The following is a 27,664-nucleotide window of genomic DNA, read 5'->3' as shown; positions in this document are numbered from 1 at the left end:
CCCTCCTCCTGCGACAGGGACCCGCCGGGTCCCCCCCATTCCCCTCCCCCCCACCTGCCACGTCCTGCCCGCCCCGTTTTCAGTCTCCCCCTCCCAAACCCGCCGGATTTCCTGGTGCCGCTACCTCGTGCTGCTGCCGGATCACCCGCACCAGCTCCAGGTACCGGCCGGCGGCCTCGGGGGGGACGCAGGCGCCGCGCTGCACCAGCACGAAGTCCTCCTTGTTCACGGGGGCTTCGGGGACCTGCGGCGGGGGGAAGGGCTCGGCTCAGAGCCCCCACACCAGGAACGCCCCACCGGGAGCCGGCCGAGCACCACCGGATGCCGCATCCCCACCTTGGTGATGTCGACGGGCAGCCCGCCGCGCGCGGCCGCGATCATGGCGTCCAGCCCCTTGGCCTGGCGCAGCAGCAGCTTCGCCCCCTCGATGTCGCGGCTCTGCTTGGCGCGCAGGGCGGCCTGTGCCAGCTGCCGCCGCCGGCCCTCCAGGAACGCCAGCTGCTGCTGGGCTGCGGGGCAGGCGGCGCTGAGCCCCCCCCGGGGGGGCTGGGGGCTGGCCGCCCCCTCCTTGCCCGCCACGCTGTGCCGGATGGCGGCGTTACCTTTCCCAGCGGGTTTAGGGGGTGCTTTGGTCACGGCGGCGGGATGGGGGGCGGCGCGGGGAGGCGGCGGCGGCGCTTTGGGCTGGGGGGTGGATGCTCTCACCGGGGCTGGGCGGGCAGTGGGCTGTGCCGGGGGGAGAAATGCAGCGTCAGATGGAAAACGGGGGGCCCAGCCCCGCAGGGGGTTGGGTTTCCCCTTTGGAGCCCTCCGCGCTCCCCGTTTTGGGCTGGGGGAGGTAGGCAGAGGGTCCCCAGCCCCCCCGAACGCCGACCTGTGCCTCCTCATCGCCTTCCTCCTCATCGCGGACCTCCTGGCTGGCCAGCCTCGCCGCTGCCTCCAGCACCCCGGCGAGGCTCTGCTCACCGGACGGCGTCTCCGTGCCCTGGATGGGTGGGAAGCCTGGCCGGGGGGTGCCAGGGGGAGAAAATGGGGGGTACCGCAGCCCCCCACAGCTCACCAGGGCGGAGGGGTCCAGATCCCGCTCCCCCCCGTGCACCGGCTTCAGGAACCGGCCCCCGAGAAGCACTCGCCACGAAAAAAACAGGGAAAAATACCTGGCGGGACAGGCAGCTCCGAGAAATCCACCGTTTTCCCAGCTTTGTGCGCCCGGATGGCGTCTTGGTATTGCTGGAAGGGAACGGGGAGGCTGAGCAGCACCGCGGCGGGGCCGGCAGCACCGCGGCACACGCGGCTCCCGCACCTTGACGATGCGCTCGTGCATCCGCGCCTTCCGATCGTCGCCCTTGCTCCTGGCCTGCGCCGCCGCCGCCGCGTAGCGTTCCATCCGCTGCTGCAGAGCCTCCAGCGCGTCCCGCGGAGCCGGCGGCGCGGCTGCAGCGGGGGAGAGCCGGTGGAAAAGCTTCCAGCCGCTTTTTTCTTGGAAGTTCCCTTCCCCCAGGGGGATGTTTGGGGGTAGGAATTGGGGGTTGGGGGTTCTACCTGCCGTGGGAGAGGCCGGTTGGGGTTCAGGCTGCGTCTGGGTGGGTGACAGCGGCTCCTCCGGCGCCTGGGCTGCGGAGAGGGATGGCAAATCAGGAAATCAGCACCCACAAGCGAGCGGTGAGGTCAGTGCTGCGACGAGCAGAGCCCCCACGGTGGCTTTTTTTTCCTCCATCAGAAAAAAATCTAAAAAAAAAAAAAAAAAAAGGGGGGGGACGAGCGCTCCCCGCCGCTCCCCACCGAGGCTGCGGGTCTTACCGGGAGGCGGTGGCACGCTGCTGAGCTCCACTGGCTGGCCCTGCTGCGCCGCATCCAGCAGGGAGTCAAGACTCTGGAAAAAATCACCAAACCCCCCCCAGACCGGCTGTTTTCCTGCACTGAGCCCCGCACCCACCACGGAATCCACAAAAAGGGGGGGGGATTCGCATCAGCGGGGACCAGGGAGGGAGCCCCAGGCCCCTCGGCACGCCCAGCGCCACACCTTCGCCAGCCGGTAGCACCGCGTGGCTGCCTCCAGGTCGCCACGCTGCTTGGCACGCAGCGCTGCCAGCTTGTACTCGCGCTGCCGGCCCCGCAGCATGGCCTCGGCACCGGCAGAGCCTGCAGTTAGCGGGAAGCAGAGCGGCGTTGCTGGCTTCCCCCCCCGTCAGCCGCGGGGTACGGCCATCGCCGGTGCAGAATAGCGAGCCAAAGCCTTGCCTGGGTGGGAAGCCGGTGAGGCCGGAGCTGGTGGCGGCGAAGAGCCACTGGGCAGGACCTGGGGCGGCTGCAGGGAGCCGGCGGGCGGTGGGGGGGGCTGGGGGGAGCTCAGCCCCTTCCCCAGCGCCACGGGCGGGGGGATCTCCTCCTCCTCGATCTTGTTTCCCTTCCTGACGGAGGCCAGCATGCTCTCCAGCGTCTGGAAGGAAGAGGCACAGGGGAAAACTCCCCGTCCCCGCAAATATTCCTCGGCCGAAAGAGGAACCGCAGAGCTGCCGGGGCCGCCGGAGGTGGGAAACCCCAACGGCCACCTAAAAACTGCGCCCACAGCAGGGCCGGGAGCTGGGGGTCTCTCACCCACGGGGGATCCAGCCCCAAACCCAAAATCCCGATCTCCCCCCCCCAAAATCTCCTCAGCTGCTGCCTCCCTCAGCCTGTGCCCGTGGCCAGCCGGCCCCGCTCTGCCCGCACCGGCAAAATCCCGGCGGAGGGGTAAGTGCCGCTCCCGGGCTCCAAAAAACACGGGATGTCGCCCTTTCCTGTGCCATGACCCAGAGGGAACGTGGGGTCCCACCTCAGGGGCTCTGCACCAAGCCAGCGGCGCTGGAAAGACCCCAGCGTGGCAAAAGGGGCTTAAACAAGATGGGAAACGGCCCGGAGGGGAAAACCAGGGCTCAAAATCAATAAAAATAAAAATAATTCTGAGGCTCTTCCAAGGGTTTTGAATAACCGCGAGGAATCGGGACCTCGAGGCAGTGTTGTAGCCGACCTTGCGGCTGCGGGGTGAAGCGGAGCCGAGCTGCGAGCGCAACCCCCTCCCCCCGAGTTCGGTAACACCGGCTGAGCGCAGCCGGGAATTCGCGATCCGACGGTTTCATTTAATTCAAAAGATCCAATTAAATCCCAGGGCTTTGCGGCGGGGCCCTCGGTGCCAGCTCACCTTGAGGCCACGCTCGTAGCGCCGCAGCCTGGAGCCGTCCCCTGCCTGCCTGGCGTTGGCGATGGCCGCCCGGTACATGGCCGTCCGCTCCGTCAGCATCGCCTCCACACCGCCGGACTCCACGGGCAGCGGCTCCGGCACCTGCACCCAAGGAGAAGCGCTGGGATCCACGCAGCGAGAGCCGGGCTCGTCCCGCCGCCGATAATCCGCTTGGATCGGGGGCTCGGAGCCGAGGCGGGGGCTTGGAGCCCGGCTCTGGCTCAAGCCAAAGCGGCACAGCCGCGCGTCCCGATCCTTTCCGTGATTTTACAGCCTCTGGGGGCTGAAGGAAGAGCCCCAACGGCTGCTAATGGACAGGGATTGCCCTAAAACGGGGATTATCAGAGGCTAACTCCCTGTAAATTCCAAAAAATCCCCTAAATCCCATCTCAGCACACAAGACTTCCAACGCTGCCCATCACCGAGGCAGCGGCGGAGGGAACCTGGCTCCTCCTCACCCCCGGGAAGGTTTTCCCCTGCTGCAGGGCAGGTTCCCGTGACCCAGATGCGTTTTCCCGGCAGATGAATGAAAAAGCGACAGGAAAAGTCCCAAAAGGGCCGGATCCGGCACCGGCACGGCAGGAGCGGAGCCCCAGGAGGCGTCGTACCTTGGCGGGTGGCACCAGCGCGTCCGTGCTGCCCTCCCCTTCACCCAGCACCTCCTGCAGCTCGGCCTGGAAGCGCCAGGAGATCCCTCAGAGATGATCCCAGGTGGAAAAGCCCCTTTTTTTTGGGACAGAGCTGCCCTGAGGGCTCAGCCCCCATCTCACCATGAGATCGTCTTCATCTACCAGCTCCTCGTCGTCATCCCCCTCCTCCTCGTCCGGGTCCTTCATGCACAGAGCGGCCATCTCCTCAATCGCCTCCATCGGCAATGGGGCTGGAGGAGACACAGCACATGGCGGGGGGGGGGCGTTTGGGGCCATTTACCCATTTTTTGATGGTTTCAGCCCCCCTGCAGGAGGGTCCAGCCCGGGCGGGGCAGAAACGACCCACCAGGAGCCACTTTCTACGTGACACGTCATTAATTATCCCAGCAATTAACGGCGGAGGAGCCCCACCGCCATGGCAGTGCTCACTTTTCCCCTCGGGCTTCCCCCCCGGCGCAGCTCGGCCTCCCACCAGCGCCAGCAGCTCGGCCTCCAGCTCGGCGGCATCGTCCGCGGCGGCATCTCCCACCATGCCCTCCGGAGAGAGATCCACCAGCAAACCCATCTGCGGGGAGGGAGGCGGGGCGCGGCACTAATGACGCCTCGTTAGGGCCAGGGGATCCCCCGGGATCCAGCGGGGGGAAGGAGGGAATTGACATGGATCCTTCAGGGAGGGACGCCGGCGCAGCCACAGCTCGGGGCAGAGCCCACGGTGCCGTGAGTGACGCCGCAACAGCGATTTGCGAGGCACCGGGGTGAATAAAACCACTTAATTAAATTAAAATATTTAAATAAAGATGAAAAGCAACAGCGATAGACCCGGCTGGGCAACGGTGGCACAACCAGCGCCGCCTCCGCCGCCGAACAGCTGTTGATGGCATTGATCTTCCCCCGGGGCAGGTGGGGGTGGGGGGCACACCAGGGCGGGGGGCACGGGCCGCACCTGCCTGGCGATGGCGGCACCGTGGCCCGGCGGCAGCCTGCGGGCTCTGCTCATGGCTCTGCTCCTCACCGTGCCGAGCTGGGGGGGCTGCGTTAAAGGGGGGGGGGGGGGGGAAGCCCAGCACCCACCGGAGAGCCTGGACAGGGCCGCCCCCCCCAGCCTTCTGCAGCCCCCGCTGAGCCCCCTCCCCCTGCTTTCCATGAGTTTTGCGGCAGCGCCCTGGCTCCCGCACCACGCCCCCCCCCCTTCTCCAAGCACCCCAGGGTGCTGCTGCCCCCCCAGCCCTGTCCCCTCCTCCAGAGGATTCCCCCCCTCCCCCGCAGCCCTTCCCCCCCCCAGCCTCACACAAGGCAACATTTCCCTCTCCCAGGCCCCATACCCCCTCCTCAGCCCTCCCAGGCCCCATCTCCCCTCCCCACCCCCCCCCCAGGCCCCATTCTACCCCATCAGCCCCCCCCCGGCCCCATTCCCACCCCCGGGCCCCCACAAGGCCCCATTTCCCCTCCCCAGACCCCCCACATTCCCCCCCCCCCGGGCCCCATTCTACCCCATCAGCCCCCCCCCAGGCCCCATTCCCACCCCCTGGGCCCCCACAAGGCCCCATTTCCCCCCCGACCCCATTTCACCACCTCAGACCCCCTACAAGCCCCCATTTCACACACACCCCCAAGACCCCCCCGAGGCCTCGTTGCCTCCCCTCAGCCCCCCCCCAGACCTCATTTCACCTCCCAGACCCCCCTGCCGGCCTTGTTACCTTCCCTCAGCGCCCCCCAGGCCTCATTTCATCCCCCAGACCACCCCAGGCCTCGCTGCCTCCCCTCAGCCCCCCGCAAGCCCCCACTCCCCACCTCAGCACCCCTCAGGGCCCAGCGCCCCCCTAACCCACCCACTCACCCACCCGCCCGCCAGAAACGACCCCCGCCCCCTCCCCCAGCCACACTCACTTCCTACTCCGCCCGCCGCTGTCAACAACCGGCCGCGCTTTACGGCACCAACGTCGCAAAAGCCGCTGTCGCCGCGTTTCGCTTGACGGCACCCGGGGGGAAACTACAGCTCCCAGCGTGCCCCGCGCCGCGCAGGCGCACGGCGGGAGGCGGGAAAAGCGTGAGGCTGGGGGAGGGGGGCGGCCCGGCGGGCCCGACGCGCGTTCGGGGGGGGCGGGTGACACGGCCCCTGTTTCCCCTCGGAACCGGGGGGGGTTGGTGGCTGCTGCCAGCGGGGGTGGCGCTGGGCCCCGGGGGTCGGTGGAGGGGGGTGGGCTCGGCCCTGGGGGCGAAGCGCCCTGGGGGGGGGGCTGCTGCCTCATGGCCGTGCTGTTCTCCGCAGGCAGGGGAGCGGCGGGATGGGCAAGCGGAGGAGGGAGCAGCTACCAGGTAACGGCACGAGGCCCCGGCGGCGGCGAGGGGATGGCGAGGGGATGGCGGCAGCGAGGGGATGGCGAGGGGATGGGGGCGGCGAGGGGATGGCGATGGGGGTGGCGAGGGGATCACGAGGGGATGGCGAGGGGATGGGGGTGGCGAGGGGATCACGAGGGGATGGCGAGGGGATCACGAGGGGATGGCGAGGGGATCATGAGGGGATGGCGAGGGGATCATGAGGGGGTGGCGAGGGGATCATGAGGGGATGGCGAGGGGATCATGAGGGGATGGCGAGGGGATCATGAGGGGGTGGCGAGGGGATCATGAGGGGATGGCGAGGGGATCATGAGGGGATGGCGAGGGGATCATGAGGGAATCATGAGGGGATGGCGAGGGAATCATGAGGGGATGGCGAGGGGATCATGAGGGGATGGCGAGGGGATCATGAGGGGATGGCGAGGGGATCATGAGGGGATGGCGAGGGGATCATGAGGGGATGGCGAGGGGATCATGAGGGGATGGCGAGGGGATCATGAGGGGATGGCGAGGGGATCATGAGGGGATGGTGAGGGGATCATGAGGGAATCATGAGGGAATCATGAGGGGGTGGCGAGGCTATGGGGGTGGCAAGGCTATGGGGGTGGCGAGGGGACAGCGAGGGGCCAGGGGCGGCGAGGGGCCAGGGCTGGTGAGGGGCTGGCGAGGGGCTGGCGGTTGATGAGGGGACGGGAGCGGCAGGGAGGTGGTGAGGGGGGTGACAAGGGGCCGGGGTTGGTGAGGGGGTGAGGACAGCGAGAGGACAGGGTGGGTGAGGGGCTGGGGATGGCAAAGGGCCAGGGTTGGTGAGGGGATGGGGGTGACAAGGGACCGGGGACGGTCAGGGGATGGCGAGGGGACAGGGTGGGCGAGAGGCCAGCAAGGGGCCGGCGAGGGGGACAGGGCCACCATCCCCTTCCCCTCCCCGTAAGGCAGCCAGCCCCATCTCGCCCCTTGCATTAAGCTGCCAGTGAGCACCCCAGAGCCCACCCTGGCTCTTCCCCTGAGCCCACCCTGCCTCTTCTTCCTTACAAACCTGTTACGCTGCAAAACCCTCCCCGTTTCTACGTGAAATGACACCGGCCTTTAACCTTTCCACGCCTCTTTCACCAAAGAGAGCTCTGCTTCGGTTGGCGAGGGGGGAGTGGCACCCACAGAGCCGTGGCCGAGCCCCTTGTGCCGCAAACACCCTTTCTTGGCATTTTGGGGGAGCAGGTGTGGACGGAGTGGAGCTGGCACCCCACAAAAAGTTCTAAAAGGGTGTTTTTTTCCCTTCGGTTCAACACAAAAAGCCCTCAAAGGGATTTTTTTCCCTTCGGTTCAAGCATTAGAGGTGTGTGGGGGAGTATTTTCACTAGGATTTAGTCAAAAAAATAGCACAGAACCTCTCCGAACGCTGCTCTCCCCGTCTGATGCGACACCAAGCCCCTCTTACCCCCATGGCTGACGCCTGATTCTGGTTTTCCCCTTCAAAGGAGGAGACGGTGACCAGCATCTTCCCAAAACCAAACCGAATGTTCAGGAGGATTCGGAGGCAGCGAAAGATGACGGTTTAGACGTGGCTGAACCAGCTCAGAGTGGCGATGCGGATGGAAAACCCGAACCGTGTGGACAAGCGACCCGCAGCAGCGCCGCCACAACTGCACCGGGGAGGTACCGGGATGAGAAATGGGGGTTTGCGGCTGAGCCAGGGTCTGCACGGAGACCCCAGCCGTCACCTCGCCGCTCGCTGAACTCGCTTTCGTTGGTTTTAACAGCGTGAACAGCGACGGGGAGGTGGCTGTGCCGGAGCAAAGCACAGGTGGCGGCAAGTCACCGGAGGGAGCAGCCCTGGGAGCAGCGTCTCAGCCAGAGTCACCACAACGGGGAAATTTGGTGGCAGACGAGGCCAAAAAGGAGCGGCACAGTGGCTGCGGTGAGGAGCCGGCCACCGAGACCTCAACCCACGGCACAGCTGGCAGCATTGGTGACGGCCCCAAGTGTGGCCGCGCTGTGCCAGCAGGAGGAGAGGGGGCTGCTGGCGGAGAGACAGCTCTCCCGGCGGATACTCCAGGCCGGAGCACCGGCGGCTGCGCGCCAGCGGAGATGCCGGCCCCTCACCCTGAGGAGGGAGTTAACGGTGACGTGGATGAGACGCGGGAGCCGCCGCGCACCGAAGAAAATGGAGGCGCCGTATCCGAGAGGGTGGCAGGGGGAGCGCCCCAGGAGTGCAGGCAACAACCGTGGGCGAGCGGGACAAGCGACACGGGAGAGAACGTGTTTGGATCCTGCAGCGGCGCCTCCGTCGAGGTCCCGGTGGTCTGTGCCCCGGCCGCGGAGCTGAAGGCGGAGGGAGGCACCGCTGAGGCTGCCAGCACCGTCGGCCTGGCGCGCCAGCCGCGGAGTGGGAATGTTCCCCCATGGAAAACATCGGGAGAGGCCCGTGAAGAGGCTGGAGGGGGAGAAGCCGCTTTCCCCGGGCCCGGCTTGGCTCCAGCCATCCCGGCTGGCGGATTCCAGAATCCCTCGGACGACGTCGACGGCCTGGCGGAGCACACGGCGAGCGCGCCAAGGCCGGCCGCGCAGCCTCCCACCGGCTCCGGCAGCCCCCCGCGCGGCAGAGGAGGCGCAGAGAGCGCGCCCACCGTTACGGTGACACCGGGGCCGGCTCTCAGCGGCACCGCACAGCCCCCTGCCGTGGGCACCGGCTCGGCTGTCGGCGCTTCAGCCGGGGAACGGAGAGAGCTGCAGGGCGGCCTGGAGGGGAGCAGCCCAGCGCTGCCACCGCCGCTGGTAAACCGCCAGCAGTCACTAACTTATCCTGAAAACACCAACCCAAAGTGCCCGAGACATGAATAAACCCCCAAAATGCCCAATAAAGCCCCCAAAATGCCCAATAAAGCCCCAAAATGCCAAATAAAGCCCTCAAAATACCAGAAATGCCAAATATCCCCTGCCCCCAATTCTGAATAAACCCCCCGAAATGCCAAATAAAGCTCCCAAAATGCCCAATAAAGCCCCAAAATGCCAAATAAACCCCCCAAAATGCCAGAGACGCCAAATAAAGCCCCAAAATGCCAAATAAAGCCCCAAAATGCCCAATAAAGCCCTCAAAATACCAGAAATGCCAAATACCCCCTGCCCCCAATTCTGAATAAACCCCCCGAAATGCCAAATAAAGCTCCCAAAATGCCAAATAAAGCCCCAAAATGCCAAATAAACCCCCCAAAATGCCAGAGACGCCAAATAAAGCCCCCAAAATGCCCAATAAAGCCCCAAAATGCCAAATAAAGCCCTCAAAATACCAGAAATGCCAAATATCCCCTGCCCCCAATTCTGAATAAACCCCCCGAAATGCCAAATAAAGCTCCCAAAATGCCCAATAAAGCCCCAAAATGCCAAATAAACCCCCCAAAATGCCAGAGACGCCAAATAAAGCCCCAAAATGCCAAATAAAGCCCCAAAATGCCCAATAAAGCCCTCAAAATACCAGAAATGCCAAATACCCCCTGCCCCCAATTCTGAATAAACCCCCCGAAATGCCAAATAAAGCTCCCAAAATGCCAAATAAAGCCCCAAAATGCCAAATAAACCCCCCAAAATGCCAGAGACGCCAAATAAAGCCCCCAAAATGCCCAATAAAGCCCCAAAATGCCAAATAAAGCCCTCAAAATACCAGAAATGCCAAATATCCCCTGCCCCCAATTCTGAATAAACCCCCCTAAATGCCAAATAAAGCTCCCAAAATGCCCAATAAAGCCCCAAAATGCCAAATAAACCCCCCAAAATGCCAGAGACGCCAAATAAAGCCCCAAAATGCCAAATAAAGCCCCAAAATGCCCAATAAAGCCCTCAAAATACCAGAAATGCCAAATACCCCCTGCCCCCAATTCTGAATAAACCCCCCGAAATGCCAAATAAAGCTCCCAAAATGCCAAATAAAGCCCCAAAATGCCAAATAAACCCCCCAAAATGCCAGAGACGCCAAATAAAGCCCCCAAAATGCCCAATAAAGCCCCAAAATGCCAAATAAAGCCCTCAAAATACCAGAAATGCCAAATATCCCCTGCCCCCAATTCTGAATAAACCCCCCGAAATGCCAAATAAAGCTCCCAAAATGCTGGAAACTCTAAATAAACCCCCGAAAATCCTGAATAAAGCATCCTCGAAAATGCTGGAAACTCCAAATAAAGTCCCCAAAATGTCAGAAACACTGAATAACCCCCCCCCAAATTCCGACTAAAGCCCCCAAAATTCTGCATAAAGCCCCCTCAAGTGCCAAATAACTCCTCCAAAATGCCAAATAAAGCTCCTATAAATACCAGAGATGCCAAATAAACCCCCCAAAATGCTGGAAACACCAAATAAACCCCCCAAAATGCTGGAAACACCAAATAAACCCCCCAAAATGCATGGAATAGGCTGAAAGGGGGGGGGAATATCCATCTTTGGCGGGTTGGAGTCGGGCTCCCTGGCCATGGCTTCGTGGTGACAGGGACTTTTCTCCGCAGCCGCTTCCCACCACCGGCCCGTGCGGCTCTGTGGAGCCTGGGCAGGAGCCGTGTGCCGCGGCGTGCCGGAGCTGTGCCGAGGAGCCCCCGGTGCTCAGCGCAGGGAGCGGCCCACACCAGCTGTGGCCCCGGTAGGTGCGCTGCCCACCCCGACGGGTGCCACTGGCAGAGGGGTGGGCTGGGGGGCAGAGCGGCTGTGAGGGATAAACCCCCTGGGTTTGAGGCAAAATGCCCCGATTTGATGAGTAAAAATTGAATTTTCCATCTTCGGTCAGGGGCGAGGAGCCGGAGGGGCTGTGCCCACCCGCCCCCAGGAGGGACGCGACCGACGTGGTGTGCGGCCTGATCCTGGAGCTCTCCAACCTCAAGTAAGAGCCGCCTGCTCGCGCCGCCCGCGAAATCCGCGTCCTTTTTCCCGGGGTGGGGGGATCCAGCCCTGCGGGGGGCTGAGGGTGGGCGAACGCCGCGCCGCGGGGTCCGTGCAAGGTGGAGGGTGACGCCGGTGCCCCCGCAGCCGCCTGGTGATGAGCGCTCACCGGGGCCTGGCCGCGCTGAGGAGGCCGAAGCCGCGGCGGAGCCGGCAGCCGGCACGCGCCGAGAGGCGGTGGAAGGAGACGTAGGGCCAGGTCGGTGCCGGTGCCAGCCCCGGCACGGCTCAAGCGTTTATTAACGTCAAACAGCGTTTCAACGGCAAACAGGCTGGAAATAAACCCCTTCCAACACAGAACATGTGAGATAACGGCTAAAGAACAAACCGGGGCGTCCGGCGAGGGCCGGAGCCACTGGGCGAGTGGCTAACGCCGTCCTGGCCCCCTCGGGTGCTCGGCAGCAGCCGGAGCATGGCAGGAGCCGGCGCGGCCCTCGAGCGCCCGCTGGGATTAATAAAAACCAACCAACGAACCCCCAAACCTGGAACCGACCCCAACCCTGAGCGCCCCCAGCACGGGGTGCTGGTGAAACCGCCCCCGCTCAGGCTTTTCTCGGCATCTGGAGGTGGCTTCTGTCAGCGGCGACCGCCAAACCGCCACCGGGCCGGTGTCGCTCAGCTTGACCCGCGGGGAGACGGACTGGGGAGACTGGGTTTGGTGGGAGCGCCGTCCCGGTGCCTCCCCGGTGATGCATCCTCAGGGGACCCCCTGGAAGAGAAACCAGGAGAGAGGGGAGAGCACCAGCGAGCACCGCGTGTGCCGGGGTGCTGTGCGCGCCCGTTAATTAGCCTAATTGCCCCAAGGACCACAGCGGGCTCTCTCCTGGGTAAATTAAGGCTGGAGGTGGCGGGTTCAAAGTGTGGCTTTGTGCCAAAACCGCTGGCCCGGTGGCAACACCGGGGCCGCATTTCCCCGCGGGTGGCTCGCACTGGGAAGCGACCCCCCTCACCCCGACCCCGCCGTTTTTTTGGGGGGGCTGCGAGACGGGCAGCGCCGCGCGTCAAACCGGAGCGATACCTGCGGCGAGGGGAGCGGGGAGCGCTCCGCCAGCGCGCGGTCCCTTCTTGGTGCCGCGTGGCGAGCGGCTGTAGACGGAGGTGTAGGTGCCGTGGGTGAGCGGGCAGAAGCGGCGGGTGTGCGCCCGGTCGCGCGTGGCCCCGCACTGCGGGCAGACGTAGCTGCGCAGGATGGGGCACAGCACCCGGCCGCTGGCGTCGTGCAGGCTGTGCGTGCGGTAGATGTGCTCTGCCTCGCCGTTGTGCTTGCAGAAGGTGCACAGGGCTTGACCGGCTGACGCCGGGTACCGGTTCCGGTGCGCTGGGCTGTGCCGATGCCTCCTGCTCGGCGTCGCCGCGCTCCCCGCGCCAGCGTGGCCAGCACGGCCGCCAGCCCCAGGTAGTCCCTCCACATGTCGAACGTGGTGCTGGGCTCCATCCCGTGCTGCAGCCCGCCGGCTCTGCCGCTGCACCGGGCTCCGTGTGCCGGGGCCTGCCCTGGCGGGGCCACCCAGGGCCAATCGCCGCCACCGGGGCCGGGGGCTGGGGGCTGGCCCCCTCCCCCAGCCGCCGCCTGGAGCCGGTGCGTCTGCCCGGCGGGGTGGGGGTGTCTGCGCCTCTTCCCCTCTCCGCGCACGGGGGTCACCCCCCAAGCCCCCAGTGCCGGCGTTTAAACCCCCTTGTGCCGCCAGCACCCCGGTGTTGGCCAGCATCGCCCCGGCTGCGGCCGCCTCGCAGCCAAACTTGGGGTTCGGGGCCCAACAGGACCCTCTGCCCATCCAGGGGGGACCCCCCAGCAGCCGGGATCGGCAAAGCACCCGCTAATGGGGCAGAATCACCCACAACAGCCGCCCTGGGGCACCACCGGCACCGCTGCGGCTGCTGGGAGGGCTGCGCCGGCCCCCCGCCCCCCCCGGGTTTGCAGAAAAAAAGGGGGATTTGGGGAAAAAATGGGGATTTTGGTTTCCCCAGCACCACGACCCGCCACAGGTGACGCGCGTGGAGCATGAATTTTGGTTGCCCTGTGCCGAGCGTCCTGGCAAGGAGCCGGCGGCGTGCGGCAGCACCACTGCGCCATGGCAGCACCACCATACCAGCACCACCACACCAGCACCACCACACCGGCACCACCGCGCCATGGCAGCACCACCACACCAGCACCACCACACCGGCACCACCACACCGGCACCACCACACCAGCAACACCGTGCCATGGCAGCACCACCACACCGGCAACACCGCGCCATGGCAGCACCACCACACCGGCACCACCACACCGGCACCACCACGCCATGGCGGCACCACCACACCAGCACCACACTGGCACCACCACACCGGCACCACCGCGCCATGGCGGCACCACCACACCGGCACCACCACACCGGCACCACCGCGCCATGGCAGCACCACCACACCAGCACCACCACACCGGCACCACCGCGCCATGGCGGCACCACCACACCGGCACCACCACACCGGCACCACCGCGCCATGGCGGCACCACCACACCGGCACCACCACACCGGCACCACCGCGCCATGGCAGCACCACCACACCGGCACCACCGCGCCATGGCAGCACCACCACACCGGCATCACCACACCGGCACCACCGCGCCATGGCGGCACCACCACACCGGCACCACCGCGCCATGGCAGCACCACCACACCGGCACCACCACGCCATGGCAGCACCACCACACCGGCACCACCACACCAGCACCACCACACCGGCACCACCACACTGGCAACACCGCGCCATGGCAGCACCACCACACCGGCACCACCGCGCCATGGCGGCACCACCACACCGGCACCACCGCACCATGGCAGCACCACCACACCGGCACCACCACACCGGCACCACCACACCGGCACCACCGCGCCATGGCAGCACCACCACACCGGCACCACCACACCAGCACCACCGTGCCATGGCGGCACCACCACACCGGCACCACCGCGCCATGGCGGCACCACCACACCGGCACCACCACACCGGCACCACCGCACCATGGCAGCACCACCACACCGGCACCACCACACCGGCACCACCGCACCATGGCAGCACCACCACACTGGCACCACCACACCGGCACCACCGCACCATGGCGGCACCACCACACCGGCACCACCACACCGGCACCACCGTGCCATGGCAGCGCTGGGGCGGCAGCGACTCTCCCGCCCGCTCCGGCGGGCCACGGGGCACACACAACGGTCGATGGTTTCACCTCAGCCACAAAACTCACCGACAGCGTTGAATGTTCACCGGAGCCACCGTGTTGGCTCGCCGGTGGCACCTGCCTGGGGGATTCGTGCTCTTCCTCCTGGTTATCCCTGCGCCAGCACGGGGTTTATCGGCGCAGTGAGGATCTGGCAGGGGAAGGGTCCCTGCAGCTGCCGGCCTCGACCCCCACCTGCTCTCCCGGTGTGGTGAAATACCGGCCGGGTCCCCATGGCGTGGCAGCCCCGTGCCACCCGCTCCGGCAGCGCCAGTGTGCCCACATGGTGTTGCCGCGAGGGCTGGAGGCGCCGGGCCGGGCCGCAGCACCAGCGAGAGCGGCCGAACGGCCCCCAGCCCGCGGTGGGTTTCGAGCCGCACGTGCCGAGCGCCGGGGGGAGCGGGGGGGGCCCTCATTTATTGCTTCCAAACCAGAGCCGTGGCGCGCGGCGGCATCACTGCACCCCAGGGCCGTGTGCGCGGGGTGGCCACACCAGAATGTCAGACATGGGGGTTTCCCACCAAACGGGCGCCGCGCTGCCCCGTGCCGGTGCCAGTGCTGGCGGGAGCTCGGTGAGCGGCCAGAGCCGTGCCATGCCGTGCTCGCCGGGCCTCCCGCTGGCTCCCGGTGACGTCACGGCAAAGCCGCGTCGCGAAGGGCCGCGGGGCCCCGCAAAAGAAGGAGGAAAGAACCACAAAAAGCCCTGGCAAAGCAGAGAATGGGCACTTTGTGCGGCCGGCACAGCGGTGGCCACCGGCCCTCCCCACCGGGGGTACCGGCGGCTTCACCGGCACCGGGGCATCCCAGAGCCCAGCGCGGCGGCGGGAAGGACGGGCTGAAGGCAGAGCATGGCCGTGGCGGCGAGGCCTGGCACCCTCCCAGGGCCGCCCCGGCACCTCCCGCGCCAAATTCTTTGTGCCGGGGAGCGGGAAAACCCTGCCGGGGCCGCGGCTGCCGGGGAGGGCGGCCCTGGCACAGCCCTGGGTGCAAACCCGGCGCTTTCTCGGCGGCGTGGCCGGGCACCCTCGGCACCAGCACCACGCTTGGCACCGGCCCCGTGGCCAGCATCAGAAACGGGAGGGAAAGGGGGGAAATAAATGAGGGGTGAGAGATGGGGGGGCGCCGTGCCGGGGTTGTGCCGTGCCAAGGACTCACCGTACCGGGGGTTCGCCGTGCCAGGGGATTTGCCACGCTGGGGGTTCACCGTGCCAGGGGGTTGCTGTGCCAGAGCTTTGCCATGCCAGGGCTTCACCGGGCCAGGGACTGGCCGTGCTGGGGATTCGCCACACCAGCACTTTGCCATCCCCGGGACTCACCGCACCGGGGATTCGCTGTGCCAGGGATTTGCTGCACCGGGGACTCACCGTGCCAGGGATTTGCGGGTACTGAGGGTTTGCCGCACCGGGGACGTGGTGTGCCAGGGATTTGCCATGCTGGGGTCTCGCCGTGCCGGGGTCTCGCCGTGCCAGGGATTTGCCGTGCCGGGATCTCGCCATGCCGGGGATTTGCCGTACTGGGGTCTCACCGTGCCGGGGATTTGCCGTGCCGGGATCTCGCCGTGCCGGGGTCTCGCCGTGCCGGGGATTTGCTGTGCCGGGGTCTCACCGTGCCGGGGTCTCGCCGTGCCGGGGTCTCGCCGTGCCGGGGTCTCGCCGTGCCGGGATCTCGCCGTGCCGGGGTCTCGCCGTGCCGGGGATTTGCCGTGCCGGGGTCTCACCGTGCCGGGGTCTCGCCGTGCCGGGGTCTCGCCGTGCCGGGGTCTCGCTGTGCCGGGATCTCGCCGTGCCGGGGTCTCGCCGTGCCGGGGATTTGCCGTGCCGGGGTCTCGCTGTGCCGGGGTCTCGCTGTGCCACCCACGATGGTTACTCGGCAGCGCCGCAGCTCAGGATCCAGCCCCAGTGCCGCCGGTGTTACCCCAAGAGCCGTGGCCACCCCCAGCACCGGGTCGGGCCCGGGCCACGCAGCACTGTTGCCTGTCACGACAGAGCTGGGGGGGAGGCAGGCAGCGCTGCCCCCAGCCCAACCAGGCACAGATTGGCCACCCTGCAGTGGCGGGGGAGCCGGGGGCCCTGGCACCCCCCAGCACCCATGGGTGCCTGTGGAGGGGGGGGCCCCTGTCACGACACCAGGGGCTGTGGGGGGCCCTGTCATGACACCTGGCGGGGGTGATCCCTATCACGGCACTGGGGGGCTGGGGGAGGGGGCAGGGAGACTGTCACAGACCCGAGACTGTGGTTCCTGTCACGACAGCCAGGGCTGGGGTGCGTGTCCCTGTCACGACACCTGGGGCTGGCAGGGGGTCTCTGTCATGAACCCAGGGCTGGGGGTTCCCTGTCATGGCGGCTAGGGCTGGGGGCTGTGAGGCCCTGTCACGACACCCGGGGCTAGGGGGTTCCCTGTCACAGCACCGTGGGCTGGGAGGGGTCCCTGTCACGACACCCAGGGCTAAGGGAGTCCCTGTCACGGTGCCCGGGGCCGGGGGGGTGAGGCCCTGTCACAGACTCGGGGCTGGGGAGCTCCCTGTCGCGACACCCGGTGCTGCGGCGGTCCCTGTCGCGACACCCGCCGCTACTCACGTGGGGGTTTGGCCCCGCCTTCGGCGCGCGGCTGCGGGGAGGGGGGGGGGGAGGGGGCGGTGGCGCGGGTCACCTCAGGCCAGCGGCACCGCCCATTGGCCGTGCGCCCCGCCCCTCCCGCCCCCTATTGGTCACCGCCCCGCCGCTCCCCATTGGTCGTCCAAACCGCAGCGCCCGCCCCTTGTTGGGTGCCGCCCCGCCATCGCTCATTGGCCGCCCGCAACGCCCCGCCCGCCCGCTATTGGCCACCGCCCCGCCGCTTCCCATTGGCCAGGCCGCGGGCCGGTGCTTAACCCCTGCGCTGCCGGGTGGGGCGGGGGTAAGGGGGGGTGTTGGGGGGAGCTTTGGAGGGGTTAGAGACTTGGATGGGCTGGGGGTGTTGGGGGGAGTTGGGGTCTTTGGGGGGGGTTTGGAGATTTGGGGGGTTTAGGAGGTTGTGGGTTTTTTTGGGGGGTGGGGGTGTTAGGAAGCTTGGGGGGGTTAGGAGGTTTCGGGGGGAGGGGTTGGGCAGGTGGGAAAGGGGGGGGGGGCACCCCCTGTTCCCAACAAACAGGCCCCAAAGTGGCACCTCAGCCCCGAGCCTGGGGGCTGGGCCAGTGGCAGGGCAGGGTGGCGTGGCACGGCTCGGCTCGGCTCAGTACGGCTCGGTACGGCTCGGCATGGCACGGCTCGGTACGGCTCAGCATGGCACGGCTCGGTACGGCTCGGCATGGCACGGCTCGGCTCGGCTCGGCATGGCACGGCTCGGTACGGCACAGCTCGGCTCGGCCTGGCACAGCTCGGCTCGGCTCGGCATGGCACGGCTCGGCATGGCACGGCTCGGTACGGCTCGGCATGGCACGGCTCGGCTCGGCTCGGCATGGCACGGCTCGGTACGGCTCGGCATGGCACGGCTCGGCTCGGCCTGGCACAGCTCGGCTCGGCTCGGCTCGGCATGGCACGGCTCGGCATGGCACGGCTCGGCTCGGCATGGCACGGCTCGGTACGGCTCGGCATGGCTCGGCTCGGCTCGGTACGGCTCGGCTCGGCTCGGCATGGCACGGCTCGGCATGGCACGGCTCGGTACGGCTCGGCATGGCACGGCTCGGTACGGCTCGGTACGGCTCAGCATGGCACGGCTCGGTACGGCTCGGCATGGCACGGCTCAGCGTGGCACGGCTCGGTACGGCTCGGCATGGCACGGCTCGGTACGGCTCGGCATGGCACGGCTCAACGTGGCACGGCTCAGTACGGCTCGGCATGGCACGGCTCGGCTCGGCATGGCACGGCTCGGCTCGGCATGGCACGGCTCGGCTCGGCTCGGCATGGCACGGCTCGGTACGGCTCGGCATGGCACGGCTCGGTACGGCTCGGTACGGCTCAGCATGGCATGGCTCGGTACGGCTCGGCATGGCACAGCTCGGCATGGCACGGCTCGGTACAGTTCAGCATGGCATGGCTCGGCTCGGCATGGCACGGCTCAGTACGGCTCGGCTCGGCATGGCACGGCTCGGTACGGCTCGGTACGGCTCAGCATGGCACGGCTCGGTACGGCTCGGCATGGCACGGCTCGGTACGGCTCGGCATGGCACAGCTCGGCATGGCACAGCTCGGTACAGTTCAGCATGGCATGGCTCGGCTCGGCATGGCACGGCTCGGTACGGCTCGGCATGGCACAGCTCGACTCGGCTCAGCGTGGCACGGCGTGGGTGGGGAAGCTGAGGCACAGGGCCAGGCACAGCACACACCTCGTCACGCCGGGGCTCACCACGCTGGCTGTGCCGTGCCAGGCTGTGCCACACCAGGCCCTGCCAGGCCGTGCCGAGCCGTGCCAGGCCGTGCCGAGCTGTGCCAGGCCGTGCCACACGCCGGCTGGGGCCCGCTGGCACCGGCGACTTCTCAGCCCTGTGGGCAGCGCGGCACAACCCGCCCCCCCCAGGGACCCGCGGGGAACCGGGCTGGCACTGGCACCGCGGCACAGGGGCACTGGTGTGACCACAGAGCCTCTGTCCCACACATGGCGGCACACGGTGACACACGGTAACACATGGTGACACACGGCGGCACAGGGCAACAAACGGTGGCACACGGTGACACACAGTAACACGTCGTGACACATGGCGGCACACGGTGACACACGGTAATACATGGTGACACACGGCGGCACACGGTGACACATGGTGACACATGGTGACCATGATGGCACATGGTGACACATGGTGGCACACGGTGACACATGGTGACACACGGTGGCACATGGTGACACACAGTAACACATGGTGACACATGATGGCACACGGTGACACATGGTGGCACACGGTGGCACTTGGTGACACATGGTGACACATGGCAGCACACGGCGGCACATGGCGGCACACGGTGACAGACGGTGACACATGGCGGCACATGGTGGTACATGGCAGCACACGGCGGCACACAGTGACACACAGTGACACACGGCGGCACACGGCGGCACACGGTGACACATGGTGACACACGGTGACACACAGTGACACATGGCGGCACACGGCGGCACATGGCGGCACATGGCGGCACACGGTGACAGACGGTGACACATGGCGGCACATGGTGGTACATGGCAGCACACAGCGGCACACGGTGACACATGGCGGCACACGGCAGCACATGGCGGCACACGGTGACAGACGGTGACACATGGCGGCACATGGTGGTACATGGCAGCACACGGCGGCACACAGTGACACACAGTGACACATGGCGGCACACGGCGGCACACGGTGACACATGGTGACACACGGTGACACACGGTGACACATGGCGGCACACGGCGGCACATGGCGGCACACGGTGACAGACGGTGACACATGGCGGCACATGGTGGTACATGGCAGCACACAGCGGCACACGGTGACACATGGCGGCACACGGCAGCACACGGTGACACATGGTGACAAACGGTGACAGACGGTGACACATGGCGGCACACGGCGGCACATGGCGGCACATGGTGACAGACGGTGACACATGGCAGCACATGGTGGTACATGGCAGCACACGGCGGCACACGGTGACACACAGTGACACATGGCGGCACACGGCGGCACACGGTGACACACGGTGACACATGGCGGCACACGGCGGCACATGGCGGCACATGGCGGCACACGGTGACAGACGGTGACACATGGCGGCACATGGTGGTACATGGCGGCACACGGTGACACATGGCGGCACACGGTGGTACATGGCAGCACACGGCGGCACACGGTGACACACGGTGACACATGGTGACACATGGTGACCATGATGGCACATGGTGACACATGGTGGCACACGGTGACACATGGTGACACACGGTGGCACATGGTGACACACAGTAACACATGGTGACACATGATGGCACACGGTGACACATGGTGGCACACGGTGGCACTTGGTGACACATGGTGACACATGGCAGCACACGGCGGCACATGGCGGCACATGGTGACAGACGGTGACACATGGCGGCACATGGTGGTACATGGCAGCACACGGCGGCACACAGTGACACACAGTAACACATGGTGACACATGATGGCACACAGTGACACATGGTGGCACACGGTGGCACTTGGTGACACATGGTGACACATGGCAGCACACGGCGGCACATGGCGGCACACAGTGACAGACGGTGACACATGGCGGCACATGGTAACACACGGTGACACATGGCGGCACACGGTGGTACATGGCGGCACATGGTGACACACGGCGGCACACGGTGACACATGGTGACACATGGTGACACACGGTGACACATGGCGGCACACGGCGGCACACGGTGACACATGGTGACACATGGCGGCACACGGCGGCACATGGCGGCACACAGTGACAGACGGTGACACATGGCGGCACATGGTGGTACATGGCGGCACATGGTGACACACGGTGACACATGGCGGCACACGGTGGTACATGGCGGCACATGGTGACACACGGTGACACATGGCGGCACACGGCGGCACACGGTGACACATGGTGACACATGGCAGCACACGGCAGCACATGGCGGCACACAGTGACAGACGGTGACACATGGTGGCACACGGTGGTACATGGCAGCACACGGTGACACATGGCGGCACATGGTGACACACGGTGACACATGGCGGCACACGGCGGCACATGGCGGCACACGGTGACAGACGGTGACACATGGCGGCACATGGTGGTACATGGCAGCACACAGCGGCACACGGTGACACATGGCGGCACACGGCAGCACACGGTGACACATGGTGACAAACGGTGACAGACGGTGACACATGGCGGCACACGGCGGCACATGGCGGCACATGGTGACAGACGGTGACACATGGCAGCACATGGTGGTACATGGCAGCACACGGCGGCACACGGTGACACACAGTGACACATGGCGGCACACGGCGGCACACGGTGACACATGGTGACACATGGCAGCACACGGCGGCACATGGCGGCACACAGTGACAGACGGTGACACATGGCGGCACATGGTGGTACATGGCGGCACACGGTGACACATGGCGGCACACGGTGGTACATGGCAGCACACGGCGGCACACGGTGACACACGGTGACACATGGTGACACACGGCGGCACACGGTGACACATGGTGACACATGGTGACACACGGCGGCACACGGTGACACATGGTGACACATGGTGACCATGATGGCACATGGTGACACATGGTGGCACACGGTGACACATGGTGACACACGGTGGCACATGGTGACACACAGTAACACATGGTGACACATGGCGGCACACGGTGACACACGGTAATACATGGTGACACACGGCGGCACACGGTGACACATGGTGACACATGGTGACCATGATGGCACATGGTGACACACGGTGGCACATGGTGACACACAGTAACACATGGTGACACATGATGGCACACGGTGACACATGGTGGCACACGGTGGCACTTGGTGACACATGGTGACACATGGCGGCACACGGCAGCACATGGCGGCACATGGTGACAGACGGTGACACATGGCGGCACATGGTGGTACATGGCAGCACACGGCGGCACACAGTGACACACAGTAACACATGGTGACACATGATGGCACACGGTGACACATGGTGGCACACGGTGGCACTTGGTGACACATGGCAGCACACGGCGGCACATGGCGGCACACAGTGACAGACGGTGACACATGGCGGCACATGGTAACACACGGTGACACATGGTGGCACACGGTGGTACATGGCGGCACATGGTGACACACGGCGGCACACGGTGACACATGGTGACACATGGTGACACACGGTGACACATGGCGGCACACGGCGGCACACGGTGACACATGGTGACACATGGCGGCACACGGCGGCACATGGCGGCACACAGTGACAGACGGGTGACACATGGCGGCACATGGTGGTACATGGGTGGCACATGGTGACACACGGTGACACATGGCGGCACACGGCGGCACACGGTGACACATGGTGACACATGGCAGCACACGGCGGCACATGGCGGCACACAGTGACAGACGGTGACACATGGTGGCACACGGTGGTACATGGCAGCACACGGTGACACATGGCGGCACATGGTGACACACGGGTGACACATGGCGGCACACGGCGGCACACGGTGACACATGGTGACACACGGTGACACATGGCGGCACACGGTGGTACATGGCGGCACACGGCGGCACACGGTGGCAGACGGTGACCCACAGCGGCACATTCCCCGTGCCGGTGCCCGCACCCCCCCGGTGCCGGTGCCGCCGCCAGCCCCCGGCCTTGGCACCCGCTGGCAGCGCCGCCCGGGCGCGGTGGGAAGGGCGGCACCGGTGACTCACGGGACCGGCAAGTCCCCGCTTGACGCCGGGGCGGGGGCCGGGGGGTCCCACGCTGGAGTGGGGGGGGGGGGGGGGGGGCTGCCACGCGCGCCGGGCCCGGGGGCCGGGGGAAGCCCCGGGGGGGGCGGGGGGGGCCCCGCTGAAGGCGCCTTTGTCCGGGGCGGCCGGTCCCACCCGCGGTGACTCACGGGCGCGTGGCTGCGCCCTGACTCACCCCCGCCCCCGGGGCTCCCCGGCTCCCAGCGGGGGGGGGGGGGGGGGGGGGGGGGGGGGGGGCGAGGGGGGGTCCGGGGGGGGCTGGGGGGGGGGGAGGGGGGGGGGTCCGGGGGGTCCCGGGGGTGGTTGGGGGGGGGGGGGGGGGCTATACGGGTGCGCGGGGGGGTGGGGCTACGGGGGCACCGGTGTCACCCCATCGCCCCGCCCCCATGCCCCGCCCCCCCCCTCGCCCCGCCCCCCCCCTCGCCCCTCGGCACTGCCACCCTGGGGGGCCGGGGACCCCCCGTGGGACCCCCCCGCCCCCGGCCCCCCCCCCCCGGGCCACCCGGCGCCGCCAGCGTGGGGCCCCCCGCCCCGGCGGGACCGTGGGGGCCGCGTGCGCCGCCAGCCCGGGGCTGCGGTGAGTCACGGCCTGAGTCACCCACACAAACACCGCGTCGCGCGGCAACGCGCCGGCACCGGCACCGGCACCGACCCCCGGCACCGACCCCCCGGCCCCCCGGCACCGACCCCCGGCACCGACCCCCGGCCCCGGCACCGACCCCCGGCACCGGCCCCTGGCACCGACCCCTGGCACCGACCCCCGGCACCGACCCCCGGCCCCCGGCCCCGACCCCCGGCACCGACCCCCCGGCCCCGGCACCGACCCCCGGCACCGACCCACAGCCCGGTGGCCCCTGGGAATGGCATTGCCAGGCCTTTGGGGACCGTGGTGGCCACCCCTGGTGTGAGGCTGGGCGATCCGGGGGGGATCCGGGGATCCGGGGCGGCCAAGAGATCAGATCAGGGGGGATCAGGGGATCCGGGGGGATCCAGGGCGGCCAGGAGATCAGGGGGGGGATCCGGGGGCGGCCAAGGGATCAGGGGGGATCAGGGGATCCGGGGGGATCCAGGGCGGCCAGGAGATCAGGGGGGATCCGGGGCAGCCAAGGGATCAGGGGGGGATCAGGGGATCCGGGGGGATCCAGGGCGGCCAGGAGATCAGGGGGGATCCGGGGATCCGGGGCGGCCAGGCGTGCCTGGGCACGAGGAAGGAAGAAGCCGGGAGGGAGCGCGGGGGGTGGAAGGAAAAGGGAAATCCCGTCCCCCAGCCCCCTCCCCGGCGCCCAGTCACCCCAGTGCCCCACAGCCCTGGTGTCCAGTCACCCCAGTGTCCCAGTGCCCCACGGCCCCAGTGCCCAGTCACCCCAGTGCCCCACGGCCCCAGTGCCCCAGTCATCCCAGTGCCCCACAGCCCTGGTGTCCAGTCACCCCAGTGTCCAGTGTCCCACGGCCCCCAGTGCCCAGTCACCCCAGTGCCACACGGCCCCAGTGCCCAGTCATCCCAGTGCCCCACAGCCCTGGATCCCAGTCACCCCCAGTGCCCGGCATGTGGCACCAGTACCCCCGGGGAGTGTGGGGGGCACTGGGGTGACTGGGATGCCCCCCCCCCTTGGACCCCCCGGTGGCAGAGCCGGGCCGGGCGCGGTGGGACGTGGCACCAGCCCAGGCACTGGGGGCTGCACGTGTCCCCCGGCCACCGCGGGGACAGCCACGGGCGTGCCGTGCTGTGCCGTGCCGTGCCGTGCTGTGCCGTGCCGTGCCAGGCTGTGCCGTGCTGTGCCATGCCGTGCCGTGCCGTGCTGTGCCATGCTGTGCTGTGCCAGGCCGTGCCGTGCCGTGCCGTGCTGTGCCGTGCTGTGCCGTGCCGTGCCAGGCTGTGCCGTGCCATGCTGTGCTGTGCTGTGCCAGGCCGTGCCACGCCGTGCCAGGCTGTGCCGTGCTGTGCCGTGCCGTGCCACACCGTGCCGTGCTGTGCCAGGCTGTGCTGTGCTGTGCCAGGCCGTGCCGTGCTGTGCCGTGCCGTGCCACGCCGTGCCGTGCCGTGCTGTGCCAGGCTGTGCCGTGCCGTGCCGTGCCGTGCCGTGCTGTGCCAGGCCGTGCCGTGCCAGGCTGTGCCGTGCCGTGCCGTGCCGTGCCGTGCTGTGCCGTGCCGTGCCAGCCGTGCCATGCCGTGCTGTGCCAGGCTGTGCTGTGCCAGCCCGTGCTGTGCCGTGCCGTGCCAGGCTGTGCCGTGCTGTGCCATGCCGTGCCGTGCCATGCTGTGCCATGCCGTGCTGTGCCATGCCGTGCCGTGCCGTGCTGTGCCATGCTGTGCTGTGCCAGGCCGTGCCGTGCCGTGCCGTGCTGTGCCGTGCTGTGCCGTGCCGTGCCAGGCTGTGCCATGCCATGCTGTGCTGTGCTGTGCCAGGGCCGTGCCACGCCGTGCCAGGCTGTGCCGTGCCGTGCTGTGCCGTGCTGTGCTGTGCCAGGCCGTGCCCGTGCCGTGCCAGGCTGTGCCGTGCCGTGCCGTGCTGTGCCAGGCTGTGCCGTGCCACACCATGCCGTGCCACACTGTGCCAGTGCTGTGCCACACTGTGCCAACACTGTGCCACCCTGCAGCACACCGTGCCGCTCTGCACTGTGCCAGGCTGTGCCACACCGTGCCAGCACCGCGCCACCCCACGCCACGCGGCGCCGTGCCGTTCCCACAGCGTGCCGAGCTGTGCCGTACTGTGCCACCGCCTCACGCCGTGCCGTGCCGAGCCGCACCGCTCCATTGCTGTGCCCGCACTGCACCGCCGCGCCGTGCCAGTGCCCGTGCCACCCGCCCGTGCCCACCCGCCCGTGCCCACCGCCCGTGCCCACCGCCCGTGCCCACCGCCCGCCACATGGGCCCGGCGCTGGCGGCTGAGTCAGGCAGCAGGAATGTGCCCAGCGCGGGGGGCGAGGGCCCGGCCGCTGCCGTTACCTAGAAAGGACATTTCTGTGCCTCCGGGCCCGCCGCACCGCCGCGGGGCCGCCATGGGGCCACCATGGGCCTGACGGGGCCACCACGGGGCCACCAGGGCCACCGGGGGGCCACCATGGCGACCACAGCACCACAGCCACCTCAGGGCCACCGTGGCACCTCAGGGCCACCACAGCCACCATGGGCCCACCACAGCCACCACGGGGACACCAGGGCCACCATGGCCCTGCCACGGCCATCACAGCCCACCGTGGCTACCATGGGGCCACTAGGGCCACCAAGGGGCCACCATGGCCACCACAGCACCACAGCCACCTCAGGGCCACCGTGGCACCACAGGGCCACCATGGGCCGCCCAGGGGCCACTACAGGTCATCAGGGCCACCACGGGGCCGCTATGGCCACCACAGCACCACAGCCACTGCAGGGCCACCATGGCACCACGGGGCCACCACGGCCACCATGGGCCCACCGTGGCCACCACAGGGCCACCACAGCCCACCAGGGCCACCATGGGCCTGACAGGGCCACCAGGGACACCGCAGCCACTGCAGGGCCACCATGGCACCACGGGGCCACCACGGCCACCATGGGCCCACCGTGGCCACCACAGGGCCACCACAGCCCACCAGGGCCACCATGGGCCTGACAGGGCCACCAGGGACACCGCAGCCACTGCAGGGCCACCATGGCACCACGGGGCCACCACGGCCACCGTGGGCCCACCGTGGCCACCACAGGGCCACCACAGCCCACCAGGGCCACCATGGGCCTGACAGGGCCACCAGGGACAACCGCAGCCACTGCAGGGCCACCACGGCCACCACGGGGCCACCACGGCCACCGTGGGCCCACCGTGGCCACCACAGGGCCACCACAGCCCACCAGGGCCACCATGGGCCTGACAGGGCCACCAGGGACACCGCAGCCACTGCAGGGCCACCACGGCCACCACGGGGCCACCGTGGCCACCAGAGCCCTGCCCACCAGCATGTGGGCACGTGTGCCAGAGCGCACCAGGCGTGTGCACCAGGGGGTGCTGGGGGGGGGGGGAGGGGGGAGTGTGCACACGCGTGTGGGCACGTGGGGGGGGGGAGAGCACGCGTGCACGGCCGGGGGGGGGCGCGGGGGGGGGGGGCGAGTGTGGGCCCACGGGAGGGTCGTGCGCGTGCATGTGAGGGCACGTGTGTACGTGCTCACACGTGTACGTGCGTGTGAGCGTGCACGAGGGCGTGGTGTGCGTGTGAGGGCGCCCGAGTGCACGTGTGAGCGTGTCCGCGCGTGTGAGGCGCGCACACGTGGATGCACACGTGTGTGAGTGCACGCGCCGGTGCCTGTGCCCACGCAGGCACGGGAGGGCATGCGCACCGGGCGCGAGCGCACACGAGTGTGCACGCGTGTGAGGGCACCTCCGCGCGCGTGTGAGCGCACACACGTGTGCGAGGGCGCGGGCGCGTGCCCCCCCCGTGCATTGCTGTGCCTGGCGCTGCGCCGGTGCCGGCTGGGGGGGTGGGGGGTGCCACATCCCACCCGATCCCTGGCCCACCCGATCCCTGGCCCACCCGATCCCTGGCCCAGATCCCACCGTGACTCCAGTCCATATCCCACCCGATCCCTGGCCCAGGTCCCTGTCCCACCAGATCCCAATCCCAACTTGATCCCATTCCCACCTGGTCCCTGTCCCACCCGATCCCTGTCCTAGATCCTGTCCCACCCGATCCCCATCCCACCTGATCCCTGGGCCAGATCCCACCGTGACTCCTGTCCGTATCCCACCCGATCCCTGTCCTAGATCCTGTCCCACCAGATCGCCATCCCACCTGATCCCTGGGCCAGATCCCCACCGTGACTCCTGTCCGTATCCCCACCCGATCCCTGTCCTAGATCCTGTCCCACCAGATCCCCATCCCACCTGGTCCCCTGTCC

At 67.6% G+C, this 27,664-nt stretch overlaps 3 protein-coding genes across 3 annotated transcripts; 1 reads left to right on the top strand and 2 right to left on the bottom strand.

Moving 5' to 3' along the window:
* Positions 1–103: 103 nt before the first annotated feature.
* On the bottom strand, positions 104–5,866 carry LOC106630974 (coiled-coil and C2 domain-containing protein 1A-like; the record flags this gene model as incomplete). Its single annotated transcript, XM_055699917.1, has 16 exons — positions 5,758–5,866; positions 4,814–4,891; positions 4,300–4,435; positions 3,991–4,100; positions 3,829–3,894; positions 3,182–3,322; positions 2,242–2,440; positions 2,024–2,142; positions 1,801–1,873; positions 1,543–1,614; positions 1,304–1,434; positions 1,158–1,230; positions 875–1,002; positions 603–726; positions 337–509; positions 104–244 (listed from the first exon to the last, which is right to left on the bottom strand). Coding segments are annotated over exons 2-16 (1,740 nt in total), but the record flags the coding sequence as incomplete, so codon positions are not given.
* A 250-nt stretch (positions 5,867–6,116) lies between these two features.
* Positions 6,117–11,891, top strand: BRME1 (break repair meiotic recombinase recruitment factor 1). The gene is made up of 6 exons (XM_055699919.1): positions 6,117–6,186; positions 7,683–7,860; positions 7,965–8,979; positions 10,698–10,828; positions 10,973–11,065; positions 11,212–11,891. Exons 1-6 carry the CDS (start codon positions 6,156–6,158, stop codon positions 11,315–11,317), a joined length of 1,554 nt encoding a protein of 517 aa, XP_055555894.1. The 5' UTR covers positions 6,117–6,155; the 3' UTR covers positions 11,318–11,891.
* On the bottom strand, positions 11,325–13,241 carry NANOS3 (nanos C2HC-type zinc finger 3). The gene is made up of 2 exons (XM_055699920.1): positions 12,143–13,241; positions 11,325–11,833 (listed from the first exon to the last, which is right to left on the bottom strand). The coding sequence occupies exons 1-2, from the start codon at positions 12,897–12,899 to the stop codon at positions 11,667–11,669; spliced, it is 924 nt and encodes a 307-aa protein (XP_055555895.1). The 5' UTR covers positions 12,900–13,241; the 3' UTR covers positions 11,325–11,666.
* Positions 13,242–27,664: the final 14,423 nt, after the last annotated feature.

This window comes from Falco cherrug (genome assembly GCF_023634085.1).
Source record: "Falco cherrug isolate bFalChe1 chromosome 11 unlocalized genomic scaffold, bFalChe1.pri SUPER_11_unloc_10, whole genome shotgun sequence".
Taxonomy (NCBI): Eukaryota; Metazoa; Chordata; class Aves; order Falconiformes; family Falconidae; genus Falco; species Falco cherrug.
The sequence above is the reverse complement of the archived record's forward strand: the minus strand, read 5'-3'. Positions and strand labels throughout refer to the sequence as shown.